The 23,991-nt window shown below is 43.7% G+C and overlaps 2 protein-coding genes and 1 long non-coding RNA gene across 3 annotated transcripts; 1 reads left to right on the forward strand and 2 right to left on the reverse strand.

Moving 5' to 3' along the window:
* Window positions 1-1,273: 1,273 nt before the first annotated feature.
* Window positions 1,274-4,685, reverse strand: LOC120698944. Its single transcript, XM_039982753.1, has 2 exons — window positions 3,293-4,685; window positions 1,274-1,488 (listed from the first exon to the last, which is right to left on the reverse strand). The coding sequence occupies exon 1, from the start codon at window positions 4,508-4,510 to the stop codon at window positions 3,302-3,304; it is 1,209 nt and encodes a 402-aa protein (XP_039838687.1). The 5' UTR covers window positions 4,511-4,685; the 3' UTR covers window positions 1,274-1,488; window positions 3,293-3,301.
* A 6,356-nt stretch (window positions 4,686-11,041) lies between these two features.
* Window positions 11,042-12,374, forward strand: LOC120698952. Its single transcript, XR_005685131.1, has 2 exons — window positions 11,042-11,795; window positions 11,865-12,374. It is a non-coding gene; the product is annotated as an uncharacterized LOC120698952 (long non-coding RNA).
* Window positions 12,375-17,237: 4,863 nt separating this feature from the next.
* On the reverse strand, window positions 17,238-17,588 carry LOC120653724 (myosin IC heavy chain-like). The gene has a single exon (XM_039931406.1). It carries the CDS (start codon window positions 17,586-17,588, stop codon window positions 17,238-17,240), a length of 351 nt encoding a protein of 116 aa, XP_039787340.1.
* Window positions 17,589-23,991: the final 6,403 nt, after the last annotated feature.

Below are 23,991 nucleotides of genomic sequence, written 5' to 3' on the forward strand. Positions count from 1 at the left end.
TTGATTTGAATCATACAGAAAAACTTAATCCATTTACAGCTGAGCAAAAGAATGAAATGGTAAATGAGATCACCTCTGATGAACAACCCAAAACTTTAATTGCACAGAACTTACTGAACATAATTCACGCTCAAGCTGGAAATAATGCAAAGCTTAGCTTCGACAAACTATAACCTGTCATGATCATGTGATGCTCAATGTTCAAAGTATCTGACCAATTAAACATGCAACTATAATTTAAGGCGAGAACACACATTCATGTAAAAGGGAATATATCTGGTGAAAACCCGTACAAACCACGACCAAAAAAAAATCATCTAAATTCACCCAAAAAAATCACACATGTGATGATATGATGATACACAATTTTATAAAATATTTTGTCCAAACTCGACTTTGATTATGAGATATAAAAATAACAAATTTCACAAACGAAGTCTAGTTTGGACAGGATATTTTACAAGGTTGTGTATCATCGTATCATCTACATTTGTGATTTTTTTCATGAATTTAGATGACTTTTTTGTCGTGGTTTGCACAGATTTTCACAAAGATTTAGTTTCTACCAGATATGTTCCCCATGTAAAATGCCTCTAACGCTATCATGTGTTGCATCATTAAGGAACACACAAGAAAGCACAAAGGTTCAGTAATGTCCATCTCTAATGCGCTATATGCTGGGCAAAAGATCAATAGAGCCAATTCATATGCCCACTGAATAAAACATGTCACCAAACTTAAAGAATTTTGAAAACTAACAATGGTCCCATCACCAGATGCTTAGAAATTACTTCATCCTACAATCCATATTCTAAATGCAGAAGCCATGTTTTCATGTCTTGTTACTATTAAAATCTTGCACCTTACTATAATATGACAAATACAAAAGTAATCAGAAATAGTCTATACACCACTGGACAACATTGTTATTACTTTTGAAGTTAATGATGGCAGACCAGCCATGAAGATGGATATCACAAAATGGTCATAGAAAATATGGTGGCTTTGGCCTTGAGTTATTTCCCCCTTTGGCATATAACTATCTTAGCATGAAAAAAATGGAAAATGCAAAATATGAAAAATATCTGAACCTATATAAAACATAGTTATTGCACCCTTTTTCAGCTTTAAGAAGCGATTCAGTTATCAAGAATATGAATTGTGAATAAGCTGAATGACTTCTGTTTCTAATAATATCAGTTACTCATGTGTTATATAGCAGGTTACTTCTACTTTCAAGCATGATGAGTTGTTTGCTATTGCAAGATGACAATAGGCTAATCATTCTGTATATCCTCAGTATAAATATCAGTATTTAACCAACAAATACACACATGTTTAGGTAAACTAGTGGACTATCAGCTCCACATACAAGGATTATAAGTTCATTGAATTGCATCGTCTAGAAGACCAAAATAGAAAATGCTGAAACGATAAGGATCCATAGACCAATGCTTTCTAATAAACATGATGGCTTCAGACATCAACCTGTCATGACAATGTGATGGTTAGTGTTCAAACTTCAATGTACTTGACCATTAAAATATGGATTTATTAATTCACGAGAGAACACTTATTCATATAAAGTACCTAATAAATTTGTTCAATTGATCTCTCAACAAAAAAATATAAAATATACACAAAATTCATGGCTGAAATTGTATTCAAGACATTCATCTCAAATTTGTTACTTTTTACATAGAAACAAAACATTATGACAAGCTAAAGCAGTGAAAACGATGCCTGGAAGCCAGGGTTTAATATTTCACCAAGAACAAGAACAATGTCTCATTTGAGATTATTGAACCTGGAACATTTAAGGAATTTCAGGCAAGAAACATTTTCAAAAACTTTTTAGACCAGAAACTTATCACATTATTAGCTGGCTAGACGAGGCGTGTAAAACGCAGTATAGTTAAAGGCTGTCACAATTCATCATTCAAACTTCAACCTGCTCCTTTCGTGCCCACTTTGCTTTTGGGTATTTGTGGAGCTATTACGAAGACACTAGCACTTTGCAGGTCAGTGACAGAAAAATAATGGTAGCATCAACTGTTGAAATGGTGAATGAGATGGCTGCTAGGCTTAGATAGGATCCAAAAAATTGGCCCAGTCGCCCAGAAAGGATATAGTAGTAAGAAACAAACTACTAACATATCTGGAAAATACACTGATTAGTTTTACTAGTTTTGTTTCTTTGACTTTATGATAAATCTCAGAGTTACAATGTACGGCACATTATAAATCAATGATGGAAAGATAGCCGTGATGATGTATACATTAAAACTGACTATGCAAAAATATTTTATTCCTTAATTTTCTTGTTTTGCTATGTAGTCATCTTTTCATAGATGTTTGGTGCAAAAAGAAGCACAGGTCCATTCTTCTTCTATGCAGGCATCTTATCATTGAATCTTTCCTTTCATTGTATTCTGCTTTATAAATGAGAACTGCTGATGCATGAACCTTGTGGATATTAAATAGTTTATGCATACAGTATATGAGACGTTGACTGTTGTACTAAAGGATAATGACATGATTTAAACTTCTTTGAGAACTGGCTACTAAAAGGAAATCAGTGTTTCAAAGTCGACAAGGCACCCATGGCGGCCTGGGTACGCCCAGACGCCTAGATGGCGGTTAGGCGACGCCTAGGCAACAAGGCGTAACTGTTCCCCAAGGCGAGCTGCGTCCAGACCCCTAGGCCAACGCCTTTGAAAAACTGAAGGATATGGCACCGTGACAATCATTTTACTTATCCCAACCATACAAATATTAGTGTGTTCAAGTACTGAAATGTGACATTAATTTCATGGTCAAAATAAATTACCTGTGAAACAGCTACAACAAGGGTGGTAATGGGCCATGGCCCTAATGGCCTCTTCACAGCCCACCATGGCCCTTAAATATTTTAGCTCAAAACTATATAGAATTAGAGCCCGACCCTTTTAAGGCCCGGCCCTTAGATTCTCTAGGCCAAATTGCAAGGCCCTTTACCACCCCTAGCTACAGGACCAAACAGAAACTCTTAATAGCAAATGCTGAGGCACAATGAATCAGTTAATGCATATATAAAGCTAGCTGTGCAGCAGAAAAAAAAAAGTAGCCTGATTAAAACATTTTTAGTGCATAGGGTACAAATTTAATGAGACAGAAACAGAGTCCTAAAAAAATGATAATCTAACATATAACTAACATTCTTCATCCATCTAAATTCAATCACAGCAGGAACAGAAGGACATCATGAACCCATAGCTTGAAAAGAATCACATCCCGTTCACTGAAGACAAACCTTAAAGGATCACCGATCATGATCATTTCCACCACTCAGCACTGGGAAGGTGGGAGGCCAAGGCATCATAAATGGATAGACCCCATACAAGAAACCATGGGCTTGATTCGCCTCATATACCTCCTCCACTGTCCTGCTTGATATATGCATATAGAAGAGTTTATATTGTATCCGCAAGAGCACAAAGTCAGCATTGTCCCCGACTGCAGCCACACGAATAATATCAGGCAGCGAATCCCAAGTGAGCTCTACAAGGTGAGCAAATGCCTGCGGCAGAAAAATTGTATCTATTAGCTTCCAAGTGCCGATGCTGCTGTGATCCACTCTGTGGAGCCAAACAGACATCTGAAGTCCCTTCAAGTGGATGAGGAAAAATCCTGAGCCCTTGGCACAGGACAGCCCAATGGTTTCAAGAAACTCGTACTGCACTCCGTCTGGGAGTTCAATACAGAAAGAGCTCGTGGAGGGCAAATCAAACCCAATAATGTGATGCGGCAAACATAACATGTAGAGTTTGCCATTGGCAAGCAACGCATGGTGCTCGCATCCCCTCAACGATCCTTGTGCTGGTATATCTATCATGCCTGAGTAGCGGCCTTCACTCCAGACTCCGCCTTGTAAGTCGGATAGGTGCACCCATGCTTGCCGCTCAGTGCACATCACTATCACCGAAGTGCACGCCACGCTGTTATCACTGCTCTCGTAGAACAAGAAGTCAATCAAGTAGAAAAGGATGGTGTAAGCTTCGGTCGGGATCGGAGGCTCCCGAAGGTTGTCAGTGCCCCGCTCAGGGTGCAGCGGGCTGCGCACGACGTATTTGCCGTCGTCGAAGACGAGGAGACGGCCGTTGCGGAAGTCCCGCACGGATCCGGCTTCTTCGCCCAAATCGAAGCTGCCACGGCGGACGACGGCGGCGAGCTCCGGGTCCCGCGCCAGCGGCACGAAGCGCAGGCGCTGCGCTTCGCCGGTGTTGACGTAGAAGCCGAGGAGGCGGGGCGGGTTCCGCGCGCGGAATCGGCGGAGGAAGGCGGGGTCGGAGGCGCACCGGAGCCAGCGCCTGGAGACGGCGGCGGCGCGGACGAGGGCGGTGGGGAGGTCGAGGTGGAGGAGGATCTCGCGGAGGAGGTCGTCGTCGTCAAGCACCGACGCGGCCGCGGCCGCGGATGCAGCCGCCGCCGTTTCGGGGGCGGGCTCGGAGCTCTCCCTATGGGCTTCCATTGGAACCACGACCGCGGATTCGGCCGGATTTCGGGGAGGAGCCGCACCGGCGAGGAGGATCCGACGAGAGTTTGGGTCTGGCTGAGAGGAAAATGAGCGGAGGGAAAGAACAGTCGCTTCTTTTTTTTCTTTTTTTTTTTAAAGCCTCAACCTAGAGAACAGTCCCTTCCTGGACGACCCCACCGCATCTTCCGGCTTTCAACTTTTTTTTTTTTGAAAAAGTCTATTTTTTGCCCCTCAACTATTGAGTTCGTCCAATTTTAATCCCCAAGTACAAAACCGGGTACAATTAACACCCTGCCTTCTAATACCAGGCAACTTTGACACCTGAGCTCGGGTTCTGTGGTTTTGAGTTGACGTGGGCCGGTTTTGACCCGCCACGGTGGCATTGACGGCCAGGTCGGACGCGACCGTGGTTAAAGGTGTCGCCGCCCGCTCTCCCTTCTCTCTCCCGTCATTCTCTCCCCCGACCCCGAACCTTAGCTCTGCCGCCGCCGTCGCCCAACCTGGCTCCCTCACCCTCTCGCCGCCCGACCTGGCTCTCTCCCTCTCTGCACCGAAGCCTAGGTCCTCCTCCCTTCCCTGACCGCATCGTCGATGGCGAGCTCGAGCGGATCCAGCCATAACAGGGGGAGCTTTTGCTCCGCCGAGCGGAATGTGGACTCGTCATCCCCTGTTCCTTACCGGGAGAGGCCGCTGGACTACACCCCAGCCGTGATGTGCAAATGTGGGGCAAAAGCAGCGAGGTTCACATCATGGAGCGATTTGCACCCAGGGATGAGGTATCTGAAGTGTGCCAGAGCTAGGGTAAGTCATCAAATCGGGTGGCTTTGATTTCATTTTGGGTCCTGGCGATTTGATTCATTATTGTGTTGGATTCATGTTCCTTGATTCATTTGTTAGGTTGGAGGTTGTGATTTTTGGTTGTGGGTGGATCCACCACACAGCCCATTCGTGAAGCAACTTCTGCTTGATGCAAGAAGGGAGAATGCAGCCCTACAAGCTGCATATGCCAAAGCAAGAAGAGAGAATGTGGCTAGGAGTCTCACTGTAGGCCGTGAAGATGCAGATGTTAATGCTAGAAGAGATGTGCAAAGTCCGCAAGTTGTTTTAGTTGGTAGAATAGGTCAATTAGAGAAGGAGAGAATGTATTTGTTCAGTGCACTGCTATGCTGTGTTATGATTGTCACTGCTGTGTTATGCTTGTCCCACTGAATGTAGATTCCATGTGTTCAATTATCAATGAATCTAAGTTATCAATGAATCTAAGTTTGGATTTTTGAGTCGAATGAACTATACTAACTTAGTGAAATGGAGCAGCTTGTACACAGAAATCACAGAAACACAGTATCACAAAAACAGAGAATCACAGAATCACAAGACCATAAACACAAGACCATAAACATGTTCATAACTGAGACTGAGTGATAAGTTTGTTGCCAGACCATACAATGGTTCATAACTGGGAGTCTGGGACTAACATGGTTCATAATGTCACATATGCCAGAAGCTAATAATTAAGTTACATATTCATTCAGTCATATGGTTTGGCACCTTCAGTAGCAAAGTAGTTGGAGCAGGTAGCTTTGGATGACTTGGCTTCTTGCTTGGAGGTGCTACAGCAAGTAGTTTGGTGCTGCTTGATGCCTTGCCCTTTGCAGATGTCCTGAGTACCCTCTGTCCAGGTAGTCCAGGCTACATTTATGTAGAGACAACTAGTTAGAAAAATTGCATATGTGGTAAGTATATGTATTGCAGATTGGTGGCTTACATTTTGAATTGTTGCTCCTGTCTTTGATTTCTTAGATTTTGTACTTGTCGTCGTTGTTGCCTTCCTCTTCTGATTACTGGTAGAGCTTTGTTGAGATGTGTGGACCAGGTCCTGAAATTTAGATGTCTCATATATGTCAAAAGGCACATTACTAAAGCGTAAACCATGACTAAGTTAAGGCACATTACCCTAGAGACACTGTCAGTTGGAGGAGGTGTTGACTGCCTAGTACTTCCACTGGTTGAACCTGTTCTCTTCTCACAAGTACTTCTATTGTGACCAATGCCTTTGCACTTCCTGCATCTGATTATTGTTCTTTTTTTTGACATTTTACCTTTAGCAGGCTTCTTTTTCTCCCCTACCTCTCTTTTCCTCTCTTTCTTTGGCCTGCCTGGCATCTTGACATATTTTGGAGGAAGTGGCCGCTCCCTGTCTGATATAGGCCAGCTTGTCCTGCCTTCTACAGGTTGCATGCAGTGCTCATAGGTCTTCTTGTACTCAGACACATAGTAGCATGGAGCTATGAATTCATCCAACTGCTTTGAGCAGAAGTATATACAAGAAATAGCATGTGGGCATGGCAAACCTAACAACTGCCAAAACCTACATGAACATGTTCTGTCATTTAGGTTGACAGTGAACCTATGACCATTATGAGTTACTTCAAAACAATTGGCACCATTGCTTAGTGCATGACAGAACCCAGATACTCTGATGTATGTTGAGATCTTTCTGAATGTGTTTGGACAGATTAGTCCTGTCCACCTGTCTGCCTTGCTCTTATTTTCTTGAATTCTAACCATTATTTGCCGTCTTATTCCTTCCAGCATACTGATTATAGGCGAAAATCTAGCTTAGAGAACCCAATGGTTAAAGGACTCACACATATTGTTGTCTACTGAGTCACAGAAAGACCCAAGTTGAAACCAAGCTCGGCTCCAGTGATGTGGATCTTGCCTCATTATAGCATCAGCTCCTGCTGGTGTTTTCTCACTTAGGATACTCAAATTATAGTTGAACAGGCTCATTGACGAAGACTTGGCACACCTCCAAAACAACTTCTGATACTTCTTTTACTTGAACTTTTTCCTCCAATTAGCATATATGTGTCTGGCATACATCCTATGTTCTGCCTTGGGTACCCATTGCTCTACATCATTGATGAGTCTGTTCTGTTGATCAGAAATGATTACCCAGCCCTCCCCATCACCAATCTGCAAGTCTTTGCTTAACAATGCAATAGGGTACATTTGATTATTAGCATCTCTACCCAAAGCACATAACAATTCCCCATTAGTTAAACCCTTGAAGAAACAGCCATCTAACCCTACAACCTTCCTACAGCCAGCAAGAAACCCCTTCTTACATGCATCAAAACACACATAGAATCTCAAAAAAGTAGGCCTAACCTCACCTGTATCAAGCTTCACCACAATTGTACTTCCTGGGTTACTTCTTAGCAGTTCAAGCTGGTAGTCAAAAACCAGACCATACTCCCCTCTAGTTGCATCAAACATTCTCTGCATCACTATTGATTTGGCCCTCTTAATGTTTGAGATACTAACATCTGCCAACATTTCCTCTTGGATTGTTTCCCTCATGCTCTCAAGACTCCATTGTGGGTTAGCTTTGATGAACTTTTCATATCTATCTGCTATTCTCCTAGCTGTGACCAGAGAGTTATCTCTCCTTGGAGGACATGTATGTACATCTTTGCATGTGGCCAGGTGCCAACTTTCAGCTCTTGTTGTCTTTGAAAGATGCAAAACCCAGGGGCAATTAGGCCATGTGCACACAGCTCTACACTTATTTGCTTCATTCTTCACAAACTTGATCATTTTCCTTTCCACAAGTCCATGATTTATAACAGCCTGTGTGAAATCTTACTTCTCACTGAAAGCCATTCCAACAGTGAAGCTAGGTACATTAGCATTACTTTCAAATGTAGGATAACTCTTTTTCTTCCTATGAAGCTCTCCATCAGGACCTTCATCATATGAGTCATCCTCCTCATCACTATCAAAATAAGGTGTATCACTGTCATCATTTGTTTGTTCATTAGCTGCTGCATTTGATGTTGTTAATCCTTCCGCATTCACTTGTTGTCCTTCGCCATCAACAAGGACCAAGCAACCAGCTTTCAACTTCTTTTTCAATTCCTTCAATTCATTTCTGATATGGGCTGCTTCGTCATCATCTTCACCTGGGTTGTAATCACTATCATTCTCAGAGTTTGACTCCACCACAACAGCCTTCTCCTTCCCCTTTGTCTGTCGAATCCATTCACAATATTTTCTGGCTGCTGCTACATCCTTCTGTATTTTCTCAGGTGATGAAATTATCATAACAAAACCTTCCTTTATAGTTTCTACCTCCCAGTCACTTCCCTCTGTGTCGAGCTCTTTATCATCAACAATGACCAGCTCTACATACACCTCGGCAACCCCCCTGTCAGTTATAGAATCACACATAACCTTGCAAGACTTATCATCTACCAAAGCTCTAAGGCCATCCACTAGCTGTTTACCAGGGAAAAGCCAGTGGAGAAGTACAGGGTCACTGGGCTGAAAAATGGTCTTTGAGATGTCCAGTTATCTTAGGAAGGGAAATTTTGTCCCGCTCTATGGATGAAACCCCTTCTTTTCCACCGCAGTAGTGTAGAGCCTTCCCATCATTAATAAACTCTCCCCCAAAGTGAAATCGAACATCAAGAAAATCTAGCGAATCCATCTCTGACAAAGACATTATAATCAGGTCCTCGATTTTACCCCCACGAAAGAAACAAGCAACAATCAGTCAAGCACATGGATGAGAACATACCTTCCACCTGGATCTCTAGCTTCGTCGGCGACGTCTACGACTATGGTCGGGCGTGCGGTGAGAGGGAGAGAGCCAGGTCGGGCGAGAGGGAGAGGGAGCCAGGTCGGGCGGCGAGAGGGAGAGGGAGCCAGGTCGGGCGGCGGTGGAGCTAGGGTTCGGGGTCGGGGGAGAGAATGACGAGAGAGAGAAGGGAGAGCGGCGGCAGCACCTTTTACCGCGGTCGCGTCCGACCTAGCGGTCAATGCCACCGTGGCGGGTCAAAACCGGCCCACATCAGCTCAAAACCAACAAACCCGAGCTCAGGTGTCAAAGTTGCCTGGTATTATAAGTTAGGGTGTTAATTGTACCCGGTTTTGTACTTGGGGGTTAAAGTTGGACGAACGCAATAGTTGAGGGGCCAAAAATGGACTTTTTCCACCTTTTTTTAAGGGCCCGTTTGGATGCTTAGAAATGAGTTTTATTCCAGCAATCAGATTCCAATTCAATTTCAACCGGAAATAAATTTGAAGGAATATAATTAAATTCTAATATTTTTATCTGGGTAATATGAAATCTTTTGTCATGAATTAAATCACATATCATGTTTGGATGACTAAACAGGGAATCATTTTAAAGCTAAACAAACAATATATACTAGATGAAAATAACTAGACCAATACCAAATGCATCACTCTCATACACACCCCTCTCACAATCTCTCTTTTCCACGCGCGCGCACACCTATCAAAATCTCTCCTTTCTCACACACACTCCACGTGATAGGTATACACACAAAAGTGTAACACATATTCCCTCTCCCTCTTCTCTCTGTGCACATGTCTTACGTCAGCTCCTGTGCTTGTTCGACCCATCAAGGCCACGGATGCTGAACAGTGGCCTGTTTGAATACCAGGATTAGAGTTTAGTTTATCCCATCCAAGGGGTGCTTATTAGGGTTAGATTGGTGGGGCCCATTTTTTCTCCCTAGATCCGTTTGTGGCCGTCTCTCCCATTCGCACGAGTAGGGGCGAGCGCCGCCAATGCCACCTCGCGGCCCCGCCATGCGCGCCACTCTCCCCTCGCCGCTCATCCTCGCGCGCCACCCTCCGCTCGTCCCCTGCCCAATCGAGGTCGTTGAGGCGTCCGCCCTCCTCGCCCACAGTTAGGGGGAGGGGCGGGCCCCGCTGGCGCCCATACCGCCCAACCCTAGCCCCAACTACCGCCTCGTCCCCCGCACGGCGACGGGTCGAAGGTGCAAGCCGCGGCGGCGGCAGCCTCAACAACGATCGGGTACGTCACCTTCAAGCCGGTGTCCCTGGGCCCCCACGAGGCCCGCGCGCTCCGGGACCACCTCTCCGGCGAGCTCAGCCAGGTCCGCGCCCTCCTCTCCCGCATCGACACATGGCAGGTAGAGCGGCAGGAGCAGGGCCGCCTGCCGTGCCGGGAGAAGGAGCGGACCTTGCCCATGATAGAGAGGGTGTGCTGGGGCAGAACACGGCTACACCAAGCTAGCCACACTAGATCCGGCTGGAAAAAGAGTTTAAAAGAGCCAATGATTGAAAAAATGCATTTAATCTAACTCTAACTCTTGCGTCTAAATATTTCTTTAGTTAGAGTTAGTTCAAAGTTAGTCATGAGTTAAAAACTAACTCTAATTTCTAACTCATTTAGAGTATCAAACAGGACCAATACTTTGGTTCAACGGCTGCCACGTGGACATCTGTTACTGGGGTCTCCGCAAAATAAAAAATCTTTCAACCACCTGTGTCTCCGTCCCTCTCTAATCAACTGGCGTGCTCTGCTTCCTCTCTCACCCTTCCCCTTCCTCACTCTCTCTCCAAGCCTTGTAATCCGGAGTCTTTTACCTACGTATCTTTATAAAACTTCGTGGTTACCTCTGTGTCCTTAAAAAGTTTGCTCGCATGTATATATCCTCGCGTGAATTTTCTTTTACCTCTGTTTGTTGACGGATTTGAAGCTAACGGTGTTAATCTGTCAAGTGGGGCCAAAATATAAGTGACTCGCAGTGACCTACTAGCTGCTGCAGTTGATATTTGCTGCCGCTGTCGACGTTGGCGTTGCTGCCGCTGTCGGCCCATGCCCATCCACAGCAGCCGGTTGGCGCCGTCCACCGCGACGCTGAAGATGCCGCAGGCGCCCAGCTCCGCGCGCACCCACCGGTCCCACCACCGCGCGCTTCGATGTCGGCGAGCGGGCGCGCGGCGGCCCGGAAGGCACGGCGCGGGCACGCCCGGGCGCTGCTGGCGGCCGTGAAGCGCGAGGCCGAGCTGGAGCGCACGGCCGTGCGCTCCGCCGCAAGTGGAGCTCGAGGAGGAGGCCCGCCAGGCGGGGGCCGAGTGCCAAGCGTGGATTGGCGCCGCCCAGATCCACGAGGCCGTTGCGGCCGGCCTCCGCAGCACGCTGGAGCAGCTCCTCTGGTCCCCCGCGCGGCCGCGTCCGTGGGCGAGCCCGAGGACGCACGGTCGGGCTGCTTCGAGGCTGGTCAGGAAGAAGCAGCTGTAGCCGGTCGCCATCGACTGGCTCCTCGGCACGGATCTCTGCCGGCCATGGCGCGCGCGAGCATGGCCTCCTCGTTGGCGTGCTCAGTCTGAAGGGGAGGAGATAGGAGGTAGCCACTTACAGGTGGGGCCAGGGTCCACATATCAGGATGCCTAACGGCGAGAATGGATGGAAGGAGGACGGAAGAGTATCCAGGTAAAAAAAATTTTGCGCGAAGTGTGAGTGAATTTTTAAGGGTATATAGATAATCACCAACTTTCATAGGGATATATAGGTAAAAGACTCTATATTCCGGTGATGGATCCAAAAATTAAGCAATAGAGGAGAGCAGATCAAGTCAACTAGCTGCAAACCCAAGTAGATCAAGTCCGTCCTTCGCGGTGCTTGTGTGACTCGCGCTAGGCCATCGGCTGAGGAGAGGCTCAAGCACGCAGCTCCGTGGTTGACGAGGTTGCTGGCGCCGAGCAAAGACGGAGGCCAAGGATATGCCCAAGAAACATTCATATCCCGTTCATTTTGATTAGCTTGTTTCTTTAAAGCACACAGATTGATTTTTCTCTTTGTTTGGATCTTGTTTGTGCGCCTGGGTGGAAGGAAGAACGGGCTGGTAGTTCTGCTGCTCGCGCATCCCGCAATGTCCGCGGTGTCTGATTTTTTAGTGTTCTTGCATCGTCGAACAGAGTCCTGAGGTCGATTTTCACTCTGACAACGACAGTTCGACCGTCGCAGTGTGTATTGTTCGGTTTTGAATCCCCACTATTCGATTTTACCACACACTGGAGCTGGCCTGATATACACAAATTCCCTCAAATGATAACAAATATGATCCCCCTTAAAACAGGAATAATGGCAATATATGTTCAGTCACACTACACTTGTTTGGAATTCAGTCACCAGTGCCCACCCATATGGTACCGCCTACTTATTATTGGAAAAATAATCTAAGTTCAGTGTCCTAACCATTAAATTAGATAATTTATAGATAGAAAATTAGAGTGCCTGGTCCTCTATGAAATTTCTTTAATTCTTTAGCTGCTTCAGGACTGAACATATATTGCCATACTTAGATACTCATACTTGCATTACATGTTAGAATATCAGATAATTCCAATAAAGTGTACTGTCTTCATCTAGCCCCTCCACCTCTTTCAATATGTTGAGAATGTTTTTAGATGTTAGCTTTGAGGTGCATCCTCCTTGAGTGCATCAATAAATTTGTCGAATTTTTCAGCTATCATATAGATAAATGAGTCACTGGACCATTGTCTCTTTAAACTTGCTGAGGTGGATGATAAAGTTCTTACTCATCTCTTTATTTAGAGCTTTCAGCTACAGTTTTTACTGCATCACTAGTTGCAAGATCTTTCCCAAACATCGAAGTGATTGACTCCTAGTCCAAGACAGTCTTTTGCCTATACCCACTTGCCTCTTTGTTTTTCTACAAAATATTTCATATGATACTAGTGTGTAAACAACACAGCAAGCAAAAGGTATAGGCTGAGCAAAAAATGCAATAATTAAGCTATAGATCTGAATAAATAGTGTCTACCAACTATGAATAAATACATCAAAATAAAAATTAGTTGTAATTGATGCATGAAAATAACCATCAAGAAACTGTAAGAAACAAGGCTCCATTAAGCCATAGTTCGTGATTTTGGTGATTGAGTGACAATATGATCACGAGACTAACAAGTCTGTTAAGTAAATGATATTAGGTCCCAAGGATGAAGTGCAAAGCCCTAGCAAAACAAGAAGTGCTGAATTGGATGAGTTCTGCATAAGATGGGAGACCGGTTGAACCGACGACATGAATTATGAGAGTATCAGCGTGAATCAATCAGGCCAAGTGAAGACCACCGGTTGAACCGATGGTCTGCGGCTTAAAAGCATCAGTGCATTGCCGGTGCAAGACTAGACGACACAAGAAATGTTTATGCGATCGGTTTAACCGACGGGTCAGTTTGGAAGGCGTGGTACTAGTGTCCAGAGAGCATATTAGGGCGCACAAGACGAAGTCTTCATGACCGGTTGAACTAACGGTGCTTCGGTTTAAGGCGTCAGTGCAATGATGTCATCAAAATAAGACTTGTTGGCTATATGCGGCATGCATAGGGTGACCGGTTGAATTGACACCCCATGCATAGGCATCAGCTCAACCGATACTATTGCAATTTTTCTAGCCATTGGAGCAACGGCTCTATGAAGTTGATGGGCTATATATACGCCTCACCCCTGGTCATTTGAGCTTGCTGGAGCTAAGAGGAACCACATAAACACCATAGAACATCTCCAAGCCACTCTTAAGCTTAGTGATCACATCTATAGGTTTTAGCACAAGCTTTATAAGTGTTAGTGCTAGCTTAGCTCTTGAGAGAGTGACAGAGCAAAGTATTGCTGCCTTGTGTGCTGTGCTTGAGCGAAACTCAAGCTTGTATCTCAGTGTGCCGGCCCCTCGGAGTTTTAGTGGCTTGCCGGCATGTCTTCGACCCTCCAGCTTGATGCGGAGTGGCGACGACAACTTTGTGCGGAAAACATGGAGACCCCATCCTTCGTGGAAAAGCTCCTTATGGGAAAATGGGATGCAGATGACCGGGAACTTGGTGTGAGCCTTGGTGGCCTAGTCTTCTTTCAAGTCAAGGAGTCCCCGAAAAAGACTTGGTAGTCGAGAAGCGATACTTTTGATTGAGTGCTTCAACAATGTGGACTAGAGGTGGCTTAGTGCCTACTGATACCACAAAATAAATTGTCACGTGGAGAGTTTGCTTCCTCTCATCCCTTCTTTATATTTCCACATTTCATACTTGCAACTTATGTGCCTTTATATTTATAGTGTAACATCAAGTTACGATTGGCTATAGGTTGCAAAACTCATTTGAGATGAGAGTTTCTCACTAGAAGAACTATAGTTGCATATATAAATAGTTTATTCAAGTTTATATTTTGTGTAATTTAGTTGGAGTCCTAGGTTAAAGTTTTTTAGTTGTCTAATTCACCCCTCCCCTCTTAGTCCCAGCACTGATCCCTTACAGAAACACAACAAGAAGCAGCAAGAAAAATACCACCAAAATGATTAAACTACTAGAAAAAGTCACAACCAAAAGTTATTATGACATAAGGGCTATTCAATCAAGATGCAAGGTAACAACATGCCCAACTAAGCAAAGATCCGATACTCATTTTCATGGATTTCAATAATGCAAAACATTTTCTATATCATATATCCCCACTAAGAGCATCTCCAAGAGTTCTTGTATCTATGAATAGCTAAAATCCTGATATAACTATTATGTAAAATGAAATAGCTAGCGAAAAATCCTGATATAACTATTATGTAAAATGAAATAGCTAGCGAAAAAGGGATGAAATTCAACAGCTTCTCCAAAATCCAAAAAGGGATGCTAGCGCTAGGCAAAGATGCTCAGCGGCACCCCCTGAATAGAAAACAAGGATAGAAGACGAGGTAGATAGAGTTTCTGTTGAATTGAGGTTTTTTTATCTTTCTTTTCTTTCTTTAGCTAACCCACCCAAGATACAAGAGCTCTTGGAGATGCTCTAACAAATTACTTTTGAGCTTGTTAAATTACAGAAACTCAAATATAGTAATCTCATATATCAATTTTGGAAACTCAGATTTAGTAAACTAATTAATTTGTATATTCAAACAGATTTCACCAGGGATAACATCTACTAATCGATCTACACTATCAAAGGCTACAAATCTGCTTTTGCAAATGAGCTAATATACAACATCATGTCTGTGAAGCATATTGTTTTCAGAAAAAAGGAGACGTCTCTGCAACCGCACACAACCAAATTTTTATAAAATTCTCAGCACACAAGCAGACAGAGTAGAGAAAAGAGTACACAAACGACTTGAAATGATTAAAAACAAAGTCCATTATTGTTTCTCCATCCATTCTTGGCAAAGATATCCAAGACGACCACCAATGCCTTGCTCGTCAAACAAAGTCTTCTTTGTATCCTCAAGCTATACTAGGGATCAAAATCGCAGCCAGTACGCTTCCCTAAAGACAGTATGCATAAATGAGGTAAATATTGTTTTCTCAAAAAATAAATTGTTACGTGTACACCATGTCGGCCATATACGAGCTACAACACCAGTAAAAATCAAACTTCCGTGAAGCATAAATGCAAAAGAAATGCTTTAAGTATAGCAGGAGACGATACATAAATTCTTCCCAGCCAAAAAAAATTAAACTGTTTCAAATGAGCTATCAAAAAATATTAAACTGTTTCAAATGAGCTATCAGCAAGAAGAATGGCAAGAAAACAGAAAGAAAATGCATTCAATCCCAAGAAAGAAAATGCATTCCATCCCAATTTCAAACAGAACCGATAAATAGATGAAAGCTTGGAGAATCTGTTTTTCTTCCAGCTTGTTACGTTAGCATGTTGATTTCTTTTATTATAATAAAGACACTGCATGATGATTCTTGTTTAATGTTCACATACTAACATGGGCTTTGTTTAGATGCAAAATTCTAAATTCCAAAATTATCTTGCTGCACATGCATGGAGTATTAATCTAGACAAAATAAAAAAACTAATTCCATAGTTTGCTTGTAAATTACGAGACGAATCTAATGAGCCTAATCAGGCCATGATTATTAGACAATAAATTACTACATTAACGCTACAGTAAATATATGCTAACGATGGATTAGTTAGTCTTAATAAATTTGTCTCGTAGTTTACAGACAAGTTTTGTAATTAATTTTGTAACTAGTCTTTGTTTAATATTTCAAATGTTCAAAGATTCCCTTTTCAAAAACTTTACACCGTGCATGGCTTGTTACGTAGCTAATTGCTTGTTTGTGGTACGCAGTTCTGACAATTCAAAATCAAGGCACACAAGAAGTTGTGGCTCAGATCAAGGTGCGGACACCATTTTCCTCTTTTTCCTGTTTCCCTTTATTTTCGTCCTTTTGACCTACTTTTTTCCAACATCTTTCTGCCGGCACATGGTGGTGACGCAGAACAGCGAGAGCAAGATATCCAGGAGCGACGGCATTGGCAGAATTGGGAAGAAGCAGGCCCTCAGGAAGCTCTACTGGATCGAGGTTGAGGGGGTGAAGCTGAAAGCAGGGCGTAGCACCGCGCGCCGACGCCGGCGCCAGCGCCACCACTGCTAGTACTCGCCGGCGAGCAAGGAAGGCAACGTCTGGACACGTCTGGTACGTGTGATATGATGCAATGAGCAGAGCAGAGACACCGACCAACACAGGTGTCGGCAGTTTGTACTCCATTCTTAGGTGAACAAAATGCTGATGTTCCTCTTCTTAGCCTTATCCTACAGTTTGTACTCCCGCCTGTACCTCCCATTCCTAATGTATCTAGCTTATCCAGGGAAGAGATGGTGGTGTTTGCCGCTCCTATGCTCTCTGCTCCTATTCCGAATGAGTGCTAACGGAGGCTAACGGACCTGCAAAAAGACCATTATACCCTTGGGTGCCAAAAATTGTTTAACTCTCTACTTCTGTGAATGACGAGTGGGCCCCACTTGTCATCTCCTTCTTCCTCACTGTTCTTTTCCTCTCTCCCTGACTCCCGGCGGATCGCGTCCCTCCTTTCGTCGCGTGGCGCATGGGGGCTCGGCTGGGACTACCTCTGGCACTATGCCTTATCATCGGCCACCGGGTGCGGCCTCTCATGTGCGGCCGCCGCATCCCGCCTCCTCGCTGCTGCCACAGAGGCCTCGGCCTGGCCGCCCTCGCCGTGGCCATGCTGCGCCCGCCCCGGCGGACCTCGTCGCGCGGCGCCCGCCCTGGCCGCCCCCGCCGCGCTCCGCCCTGGCTGCACCCCGCCCCGCCCCGGCGGGCCTTGCCGCAGCCGCCCTCGAGGCCTCGACGCGGGGCGCCCCGCCCCGGCCAGCCTCGCCACGCCGTGCCACGGGTGAGGTCGATGCGTGGCCCCGACAGGAGGGCCATGGCGCGGCGGCGAAGCGCGGCCCCGACAGCCGGCCATGGCGCGTGCAGACCCGACGGGAGGGCCGTGGCGCTCGCGTCCTGCTGTGGAGTGCGGGAGGGAGAGATTGGGAGGGGAAAATGGTCAATTTACTAGGGTAGGCCCACATGTCAGAGCTCAAATCTGTTAACTCCTAGCGGATGGTGGATGGAATGGTATAGAGGTGAAAATGAAAAAACGCGATGGTACATAGGTGTCTCCAAACTTTTTGGTGGTATGGACGTCGGGGTCAACTTTTGTAGTGGTATACATATAAAAGCCTCCACCTTTTGATCATTAAACACATTTCGCTGCACTATGTCTGATGAGATCGTTGAATTGATTACAGCATATTCATATCGCTTCCAATTGAAAGTGCAGGTGGCCTTTGAAACATAATACTGTTGTCTGCTGCATTCAGCTAGAAGGACTAAAACGTACAGATGATATATGTGAACACTCCAATTTGAGTTAATAACCTTCAAAGTTGCATTGTTTCACTCAAAGCAGGGGCGCGGAGAAGTGGAGGATCCATTTCTCCTCAATCTCAAGGTGTGTCATATGTTGGCCAGTTCGTGGATTCATAGATCTAAAATGGTATTTCCGAATAGACCAGTATTTACACATTTACTTTCCTGTTCTAAATACGAGAACTGGATCTTTTATTTATGGAGGAAACAAAATAGGTTATAGTAGCCAAGCTTAGAACAAAGCTATTCATGTCAAGGGCAATCACTGTATAAAACAAGGGTGGCAACTTTATATGCATGGCAAGGACAATTAACAATAAAATGACATATTACTGCACATGTGGTCTCTTAAAGGATAATTGTTTGTTTTCATATTCATTGACACATAAAAACAAAAGAACACATTAAAGATGTAGCGCAGAATCAGCCAAACAGAGTCTTGAGTAACCTCAAGTGCATTCTAAACATGATCATTCTTGAGTAACCCTGCTATTTATCAAGGAGGTGCACAAATATGTCACCAACCACGACACACCTGTATTAAACTTTCTATTCCATACTACTACAAACTTTCAGTTCAGCATGGTTGATAACATGTGTGTACCCTTCACTTATGAATGATACAGAACAACATGCACTTTCCATTGAAAATCCATATGCAGTGGTAGCCTCAACCCAGAAGGCAAGATGAGTAACAGAGGATCCAATACCCCAATTGAGATTGTCGCTCTTTTTCAGGCACCGGGAAGCATGTGAATTGTGCCTGAACATTCACCAATGCATTCTCTTTCTGTTGTAGAGAAAACATTTTTTTAGGCCAGCATAAATATTGCACCCAAATTCCGTGTGCCTTCGTTCTACTGGAAGCATGTACATTAATTGAGACTATCTCACATGCCAAAAGCTCGACTTCTTCAGTTTTGACAAGTAAATAAAATGCCACTCGTGCTAGTGAGATTAGCATTGTAAAAGAAGACTTCTCGCTCTATAGCAATGATATACCATAGTACCATACCATTTTTCTTTAGTTCAAAAATATATGGATCTTTATCCAAGTATACAAAAGGGGGGCAAATATTGCATAGGGACTACCTGCTGGGTCAAGGCTTTAAGCAACTCAGTTCAAACACGTTTTCATTAGTATAGAGAACTCCATCACCACCAGGTATGGCATCACCGCTGGTTTGACCAATCGTTGGATTAGCGTCGATGGTGATGGAGTGGCACATCACCATACTTCCTATTAAAAAACAAAAACTTGCCAGCATTGTTACCTCGCGCCGGCCGAAGAGGGAGAGGGGAGGAGCAGCGGAGGTGGCTGTGGGAAAAAGAGAGGAAAGGGGGCAGCCAAGGGAGAGAAGGGAGGAGAGATGGCAGCGGGGGAGACGGGGGTGGGGGGAGTGGGAAGGAAGAGAGATGGAGATGGGAGACAGGGAGAGGAATGAGAGGGAGAGGAGGGAGATGGAAGGGAAAAATATATGGTGATGGGTATCACCACCGGGTCGTAATACGAACCAGTGGTGATGCTCGGTGATGATGGTGGCTGATGCTCATTGGTGGTACCTATCAAACCTATCCGGACCTAATACAAACCGGCAATGGTGTCCACTATTACCTCCTGCCACCACCTCTCTCTCTTCCCCTGCTACCACCTCCTCCGCCACTCCTCCCTCCCTCCACGCCCCCCTCAGTTTGAAGTTGAACCAATGATGATGGGGGTGTTTGTGATGTGTTATTCTATAGCAGTGTTTATTTCCAAGTATTCTCGCTTAAACTTTTTTCCCTAAACTTTCTTGATTTAGTAGAACAATAGCAGGTCTTCTGTAGCTTCTCAGGAAAATGAGTTGAGTAACAATGATCCTAAAATATGTATTCTATTAAGAAAGTGAATCAGGATATCATGGCAGTACTTTCCCATCTAGGACAGGAGAAACAAGGAGAAGAACTCCAGCAGAACCAGTGTCGCATACCTCGATCAGAAGCTCAGCAAAGAACTGGTGGATGGAGTCCCTGTGCTTGCCATTGCTAGTGGATCTGGTTTATGTGGAGCTCGCGGATTTTGCCACTAGCTATCTCATTATAGTTGCATCAGAACAATTGCCTAAAGATATGTCACGCGCTCTTGGCGAACTGAACTCACAGGTTTGGAAATTATAGATAAGGAAGAAACCATGAAGAATCGCTATTTGTAGAGGAGATGTGAATTGCTCTTCGTTGTGCATTAGTATATCTCATCAGGAACTGATGGTTGATGGAAAGCTCATAAATGCAAGGGCTGATATAGATGCAAGATCGTACTTGAGTGGTACACAAAATGGTTCTACGTTAAGAAGTTTCAGTCTTCCTCATGGCCATCAAGATCCGCTTCATCCAATCCACACACCTAGTTGCATATGTTTACAAATAATTACAAATCTCGATCTTGCTTTGCGCTTGGTCAAACTCATGACCCTAAAAGAGCACATGTCGGGAGAAGCCCCGAATTTCACTAACCATGCAGGACATGAAACTCAAATGATGAGGAGGGAAACTGTGCCCAAAATTTTGAACACCATCATCAACATCTTCAAGTTTCAAGAACGGATGTCGCTAAGCCTCATCAATTTTGTGCGCAAGTCCAGAGATTTACAATGCAAGAAAGTTGAATATTCAGGATCTCCATCAAGTCCTCGGTTCAACACATCCATGATCGATACAATTGAAGACCCACTGGAGGAGCTATGTCTCAAACATCGGAGATGCATGTGCTGAAATCAGCACGGGGCAGATTGCAGTGACTGGAAAATGGGGCATAACTCTCTCAATTGGAATGCGTTTTGGGCAAATGAAGACTTGTTGGAAAGAAGATTTCGTGCACCTTGCATTGGATCAGTTGTTTGGAGCAATTCCCTATCTGGACAGAGAGGAAAATCCGTGAAAAGAAACGTAGCGACAAAGGACAATAAAGAAGGAGGTGACCATGATGTGAGAGACGATTGGGCAAGTTTTCCATTAAGCGTGATTGATCATGTCCAACATGGGAAGTGGAATAAGAGCTGCATGGAACACCTTAACCTCTTGCATGAAGGACCATGGCTTCGCATCAATGAGAAGGTATGTAAGAAAGTCGAGCTCTATGACTCTAAATGAAGCGCTTTGCGGGAGGCAACCCGATCTTTTATTTTTTATATATTAATATGACCGTCTACATTGCACTCTTTAATCGGAATATCAAGTAATACTGTACCATTGCTCTAACAAAAACCACAATTTCATGTTGTTCATTCTAAATGTTATTGAGGGAGCACTTTGTTATTTGATCTTGGGAAACTTGTAGACCTTTTTGTGTGCCTATTAGTGCTTAGAGTCTTTTTCTTTGTGTCCATTTTAGAGAGATTTATGAAGCATTGTACCACCCTTTGATTCTAAACTTGTGGCTAGTTAACTTAGGCTAACTTTTTGTTTTGTTTTAGACCACCTCATCATGTCATATCATTTTGTTCACCCACCCCGTGTTGCATTGCATACCGTGTTGTTCGTCTCACCCTTGCATTGCATTGCATGTTGCATTTTAAAAAAAACCTTTTCTAAAAACATTGACTAGCCTCGCTTTTGAGATCCTAAAACCCTTAGGAAAACCACTCACAGAGCAATCCCAAAACCATAGGGTATGTTTTTTATTAAAAAAAATCTAACTTTTGTTTCTCTCTAGTTTTTTTGAAACCACCTTAGATAGAATTTGTATACCCAACACTCTCTCTTCAAAATTTTTGTTTTAAGACCAGAATATAGGAAACCCATAAACCTACTTCTAAAACCTTATTAGCTCGGTTGCTTGGTCCTTTTCGATAAATAACCTTTTCATTGACAAAAACCTCACTTCTTATGAAGTGTCGCGAAGGCTTTTTGTCACTCTTAGCAATTGTTTTTGAATAAACTAGTTGCGGAACAATATCGAAAGGTCCATTCAACCTTGCTAACACTTGTTTTTGCTAACATTGCATTTGCACTTTGCATCCATTCCATTATTCATGCCCTCATTTTGCTAGCTTGGTCTCAATCTTATTGATGTATGCTTTCCTATCCATGTAATGCTTGTCATGACAGCATTTACCTTTTGCAATCTTGTGTAAACGTGGTGTTTAAACTTGTTTGCGGACTTCCATCTTTAAGCTCTTTTGACCAAGATAACAATCCATTTTGTTCTCATGTTGCATTTGGTTGGTTTATAAGCTTTGCAATGTGCTTTATTTTTTTTCTTGTGCTATGAAGGCCTATTGATCTTGGGATAGACATGGTGTTTTGACCTTGGTTAAATAAGTCTTTGTGGCTATGGAGAAGTTCGGCAATCTAATTGTAAACATGGTGTTTAGAACTAGGTGTAAACATTATCTTTGTTTATATATCCTCTCATTTGTATTTACACTAGCACAAACGTACACTCACTAGGTTTTTATTTTTTTCGCTAAGCTAGTTATGCCACAATTTGAGATCTTAGGAATGGTAGGTTTGTTGGCAATTGTCTCTACTCCCGACTGTCACCTTGGGGGTAGATTGTGCACTTAAATTATTTTGCAGGTATGACAAAGCGTTCCCATGAATTCGTGATCAAAGAAGAAATCAAATTCGTCAACATCCCCAAAGTTCGAGAGCAAGCCCCGCTATTTTCATCAAATTTTGCATATGGACAGAGATGTACAAGGAAGAAAAAGTTGATATTCAGAATCTCCATGAAATTCCCGTTCCAACGCATACAAGATCAATGAATTTGAAGACCCGTACAAGGAGATATGGCAAAAACTTTGGACGCTGCGCGTTCTGAAATTCGGAACAGATTGCAGCGCTGGGATAAAATGGACACAAGTCTCTTGTTCGGAATCAATTTTGTGCGAATAAGAACTTGTTGGAAAGGAAAATTCGTGCACTTCGCAATGGAGCAATGTTTCAGTACATGTTCTGTTCTGGAAATTGAAAGAAAAAAATTCATGAAGATGAGGCAGCAATGAGACAACGAGGAATTGAAGGAGGCGACGATGATGTGAAGCAATGATTGGGACCATGACTTAGTACAAGAAGAAGTTGAAGGAAAATTGAGGCAACAAAGGTGAAGACACATTGAAGATGATATTCATACACATGAGGGAAGGACTTCAAGAATTGAAAGATGGTCCATCTTTTCCTTCCACGCCTAGCATCATGCTAAGCATGGGGGAGGATTTCGTGGACAAGGAAGAAAGATCTCATGGAGTAAGACAATCACAGTTGCCACAAGATGCTCATGATTCTTCTTCCATGTTTAGCACAATGCTTAAGTATGGGGGAGGCCGCGCTACACTTCATTACGAGCATCGAGAAGGACGGTAATTCTTCCTCAACTTTCTCTTTTTCTAAATGCTTGTACATATATGCCTTCAACCATAGATGCAACCTTTGTATATATCTCTCAACCTATCACATGGCTTCTAGGAGGACAACCTAGTTTTGTTTTCAATAAGTGTAGGATCACCATCACTTTGTGCTCACCACATTGATACATTTTGGCAATGCCTTATGCTTATGGAAAAATGATGGATTTGCCGCTTTGTTTTACCTACGCTATGTTGTATATGACTTGACCATTTGCTCTCAATTAAATGGAATTAAAATGATTAAATACCGGCTCTTTTAATTGTGGAGGTTAAATGACTAAATTCTAAACCCACATATTCTATGTTGCTCTTTGATTTAAGTCTACCGATGACCTTACACCTTGTGTTGTTTAATTTGAAAACTTAATTCCTATGCTATCTACATTTGTGAATCTCTTGCAAAGTTCTACCTTCCAAAGCCTATACATACATATTCTTTCATGATGAAACCTTTAGATTGCAAACTTATATTTTGATGAGTTGGATTAAGATTGATTTCTTTGGTACGAGACTAAGAAGCTGGTCATTCCGTTTTTTTTGTGTGTGTAACCTCCTTTTTGCTAGCCT

The sequence above is a fragment of the Panicum virgatum genome, chromosome 1K (assembly GCF_016808335.1).
Source record: "Panicum virgatum strain AP13 chromosome 1K, P.virgatum_v5, whole genome shotgun sequence".
In the NCBI taxonomy this organism is placed as follows: Eukaryota; Viridiplantae; Streptophyta; class Magnoliopsida; order Poales; family Poaceae; genus Panicum; species Panicum virgatum.

Excerpts from the sequence above, each read along its gene's own strand:
- LOC120698944 (XM_039982753.1), bottom strand. The coding sequence starts at position 4,510 with ATGGAAGCCCATAGGGAGAGCTCCGAGCCCGCCCCCGAAACGGCGGCG.
- LOC120653724 (XM_039931406.1), bottom strand. The coding sequence starts at position 17,588 with ATGGCCGGCTGTCGGGGCCGCGCTTCGCCGCCGCGCCATGGCCCTCCT.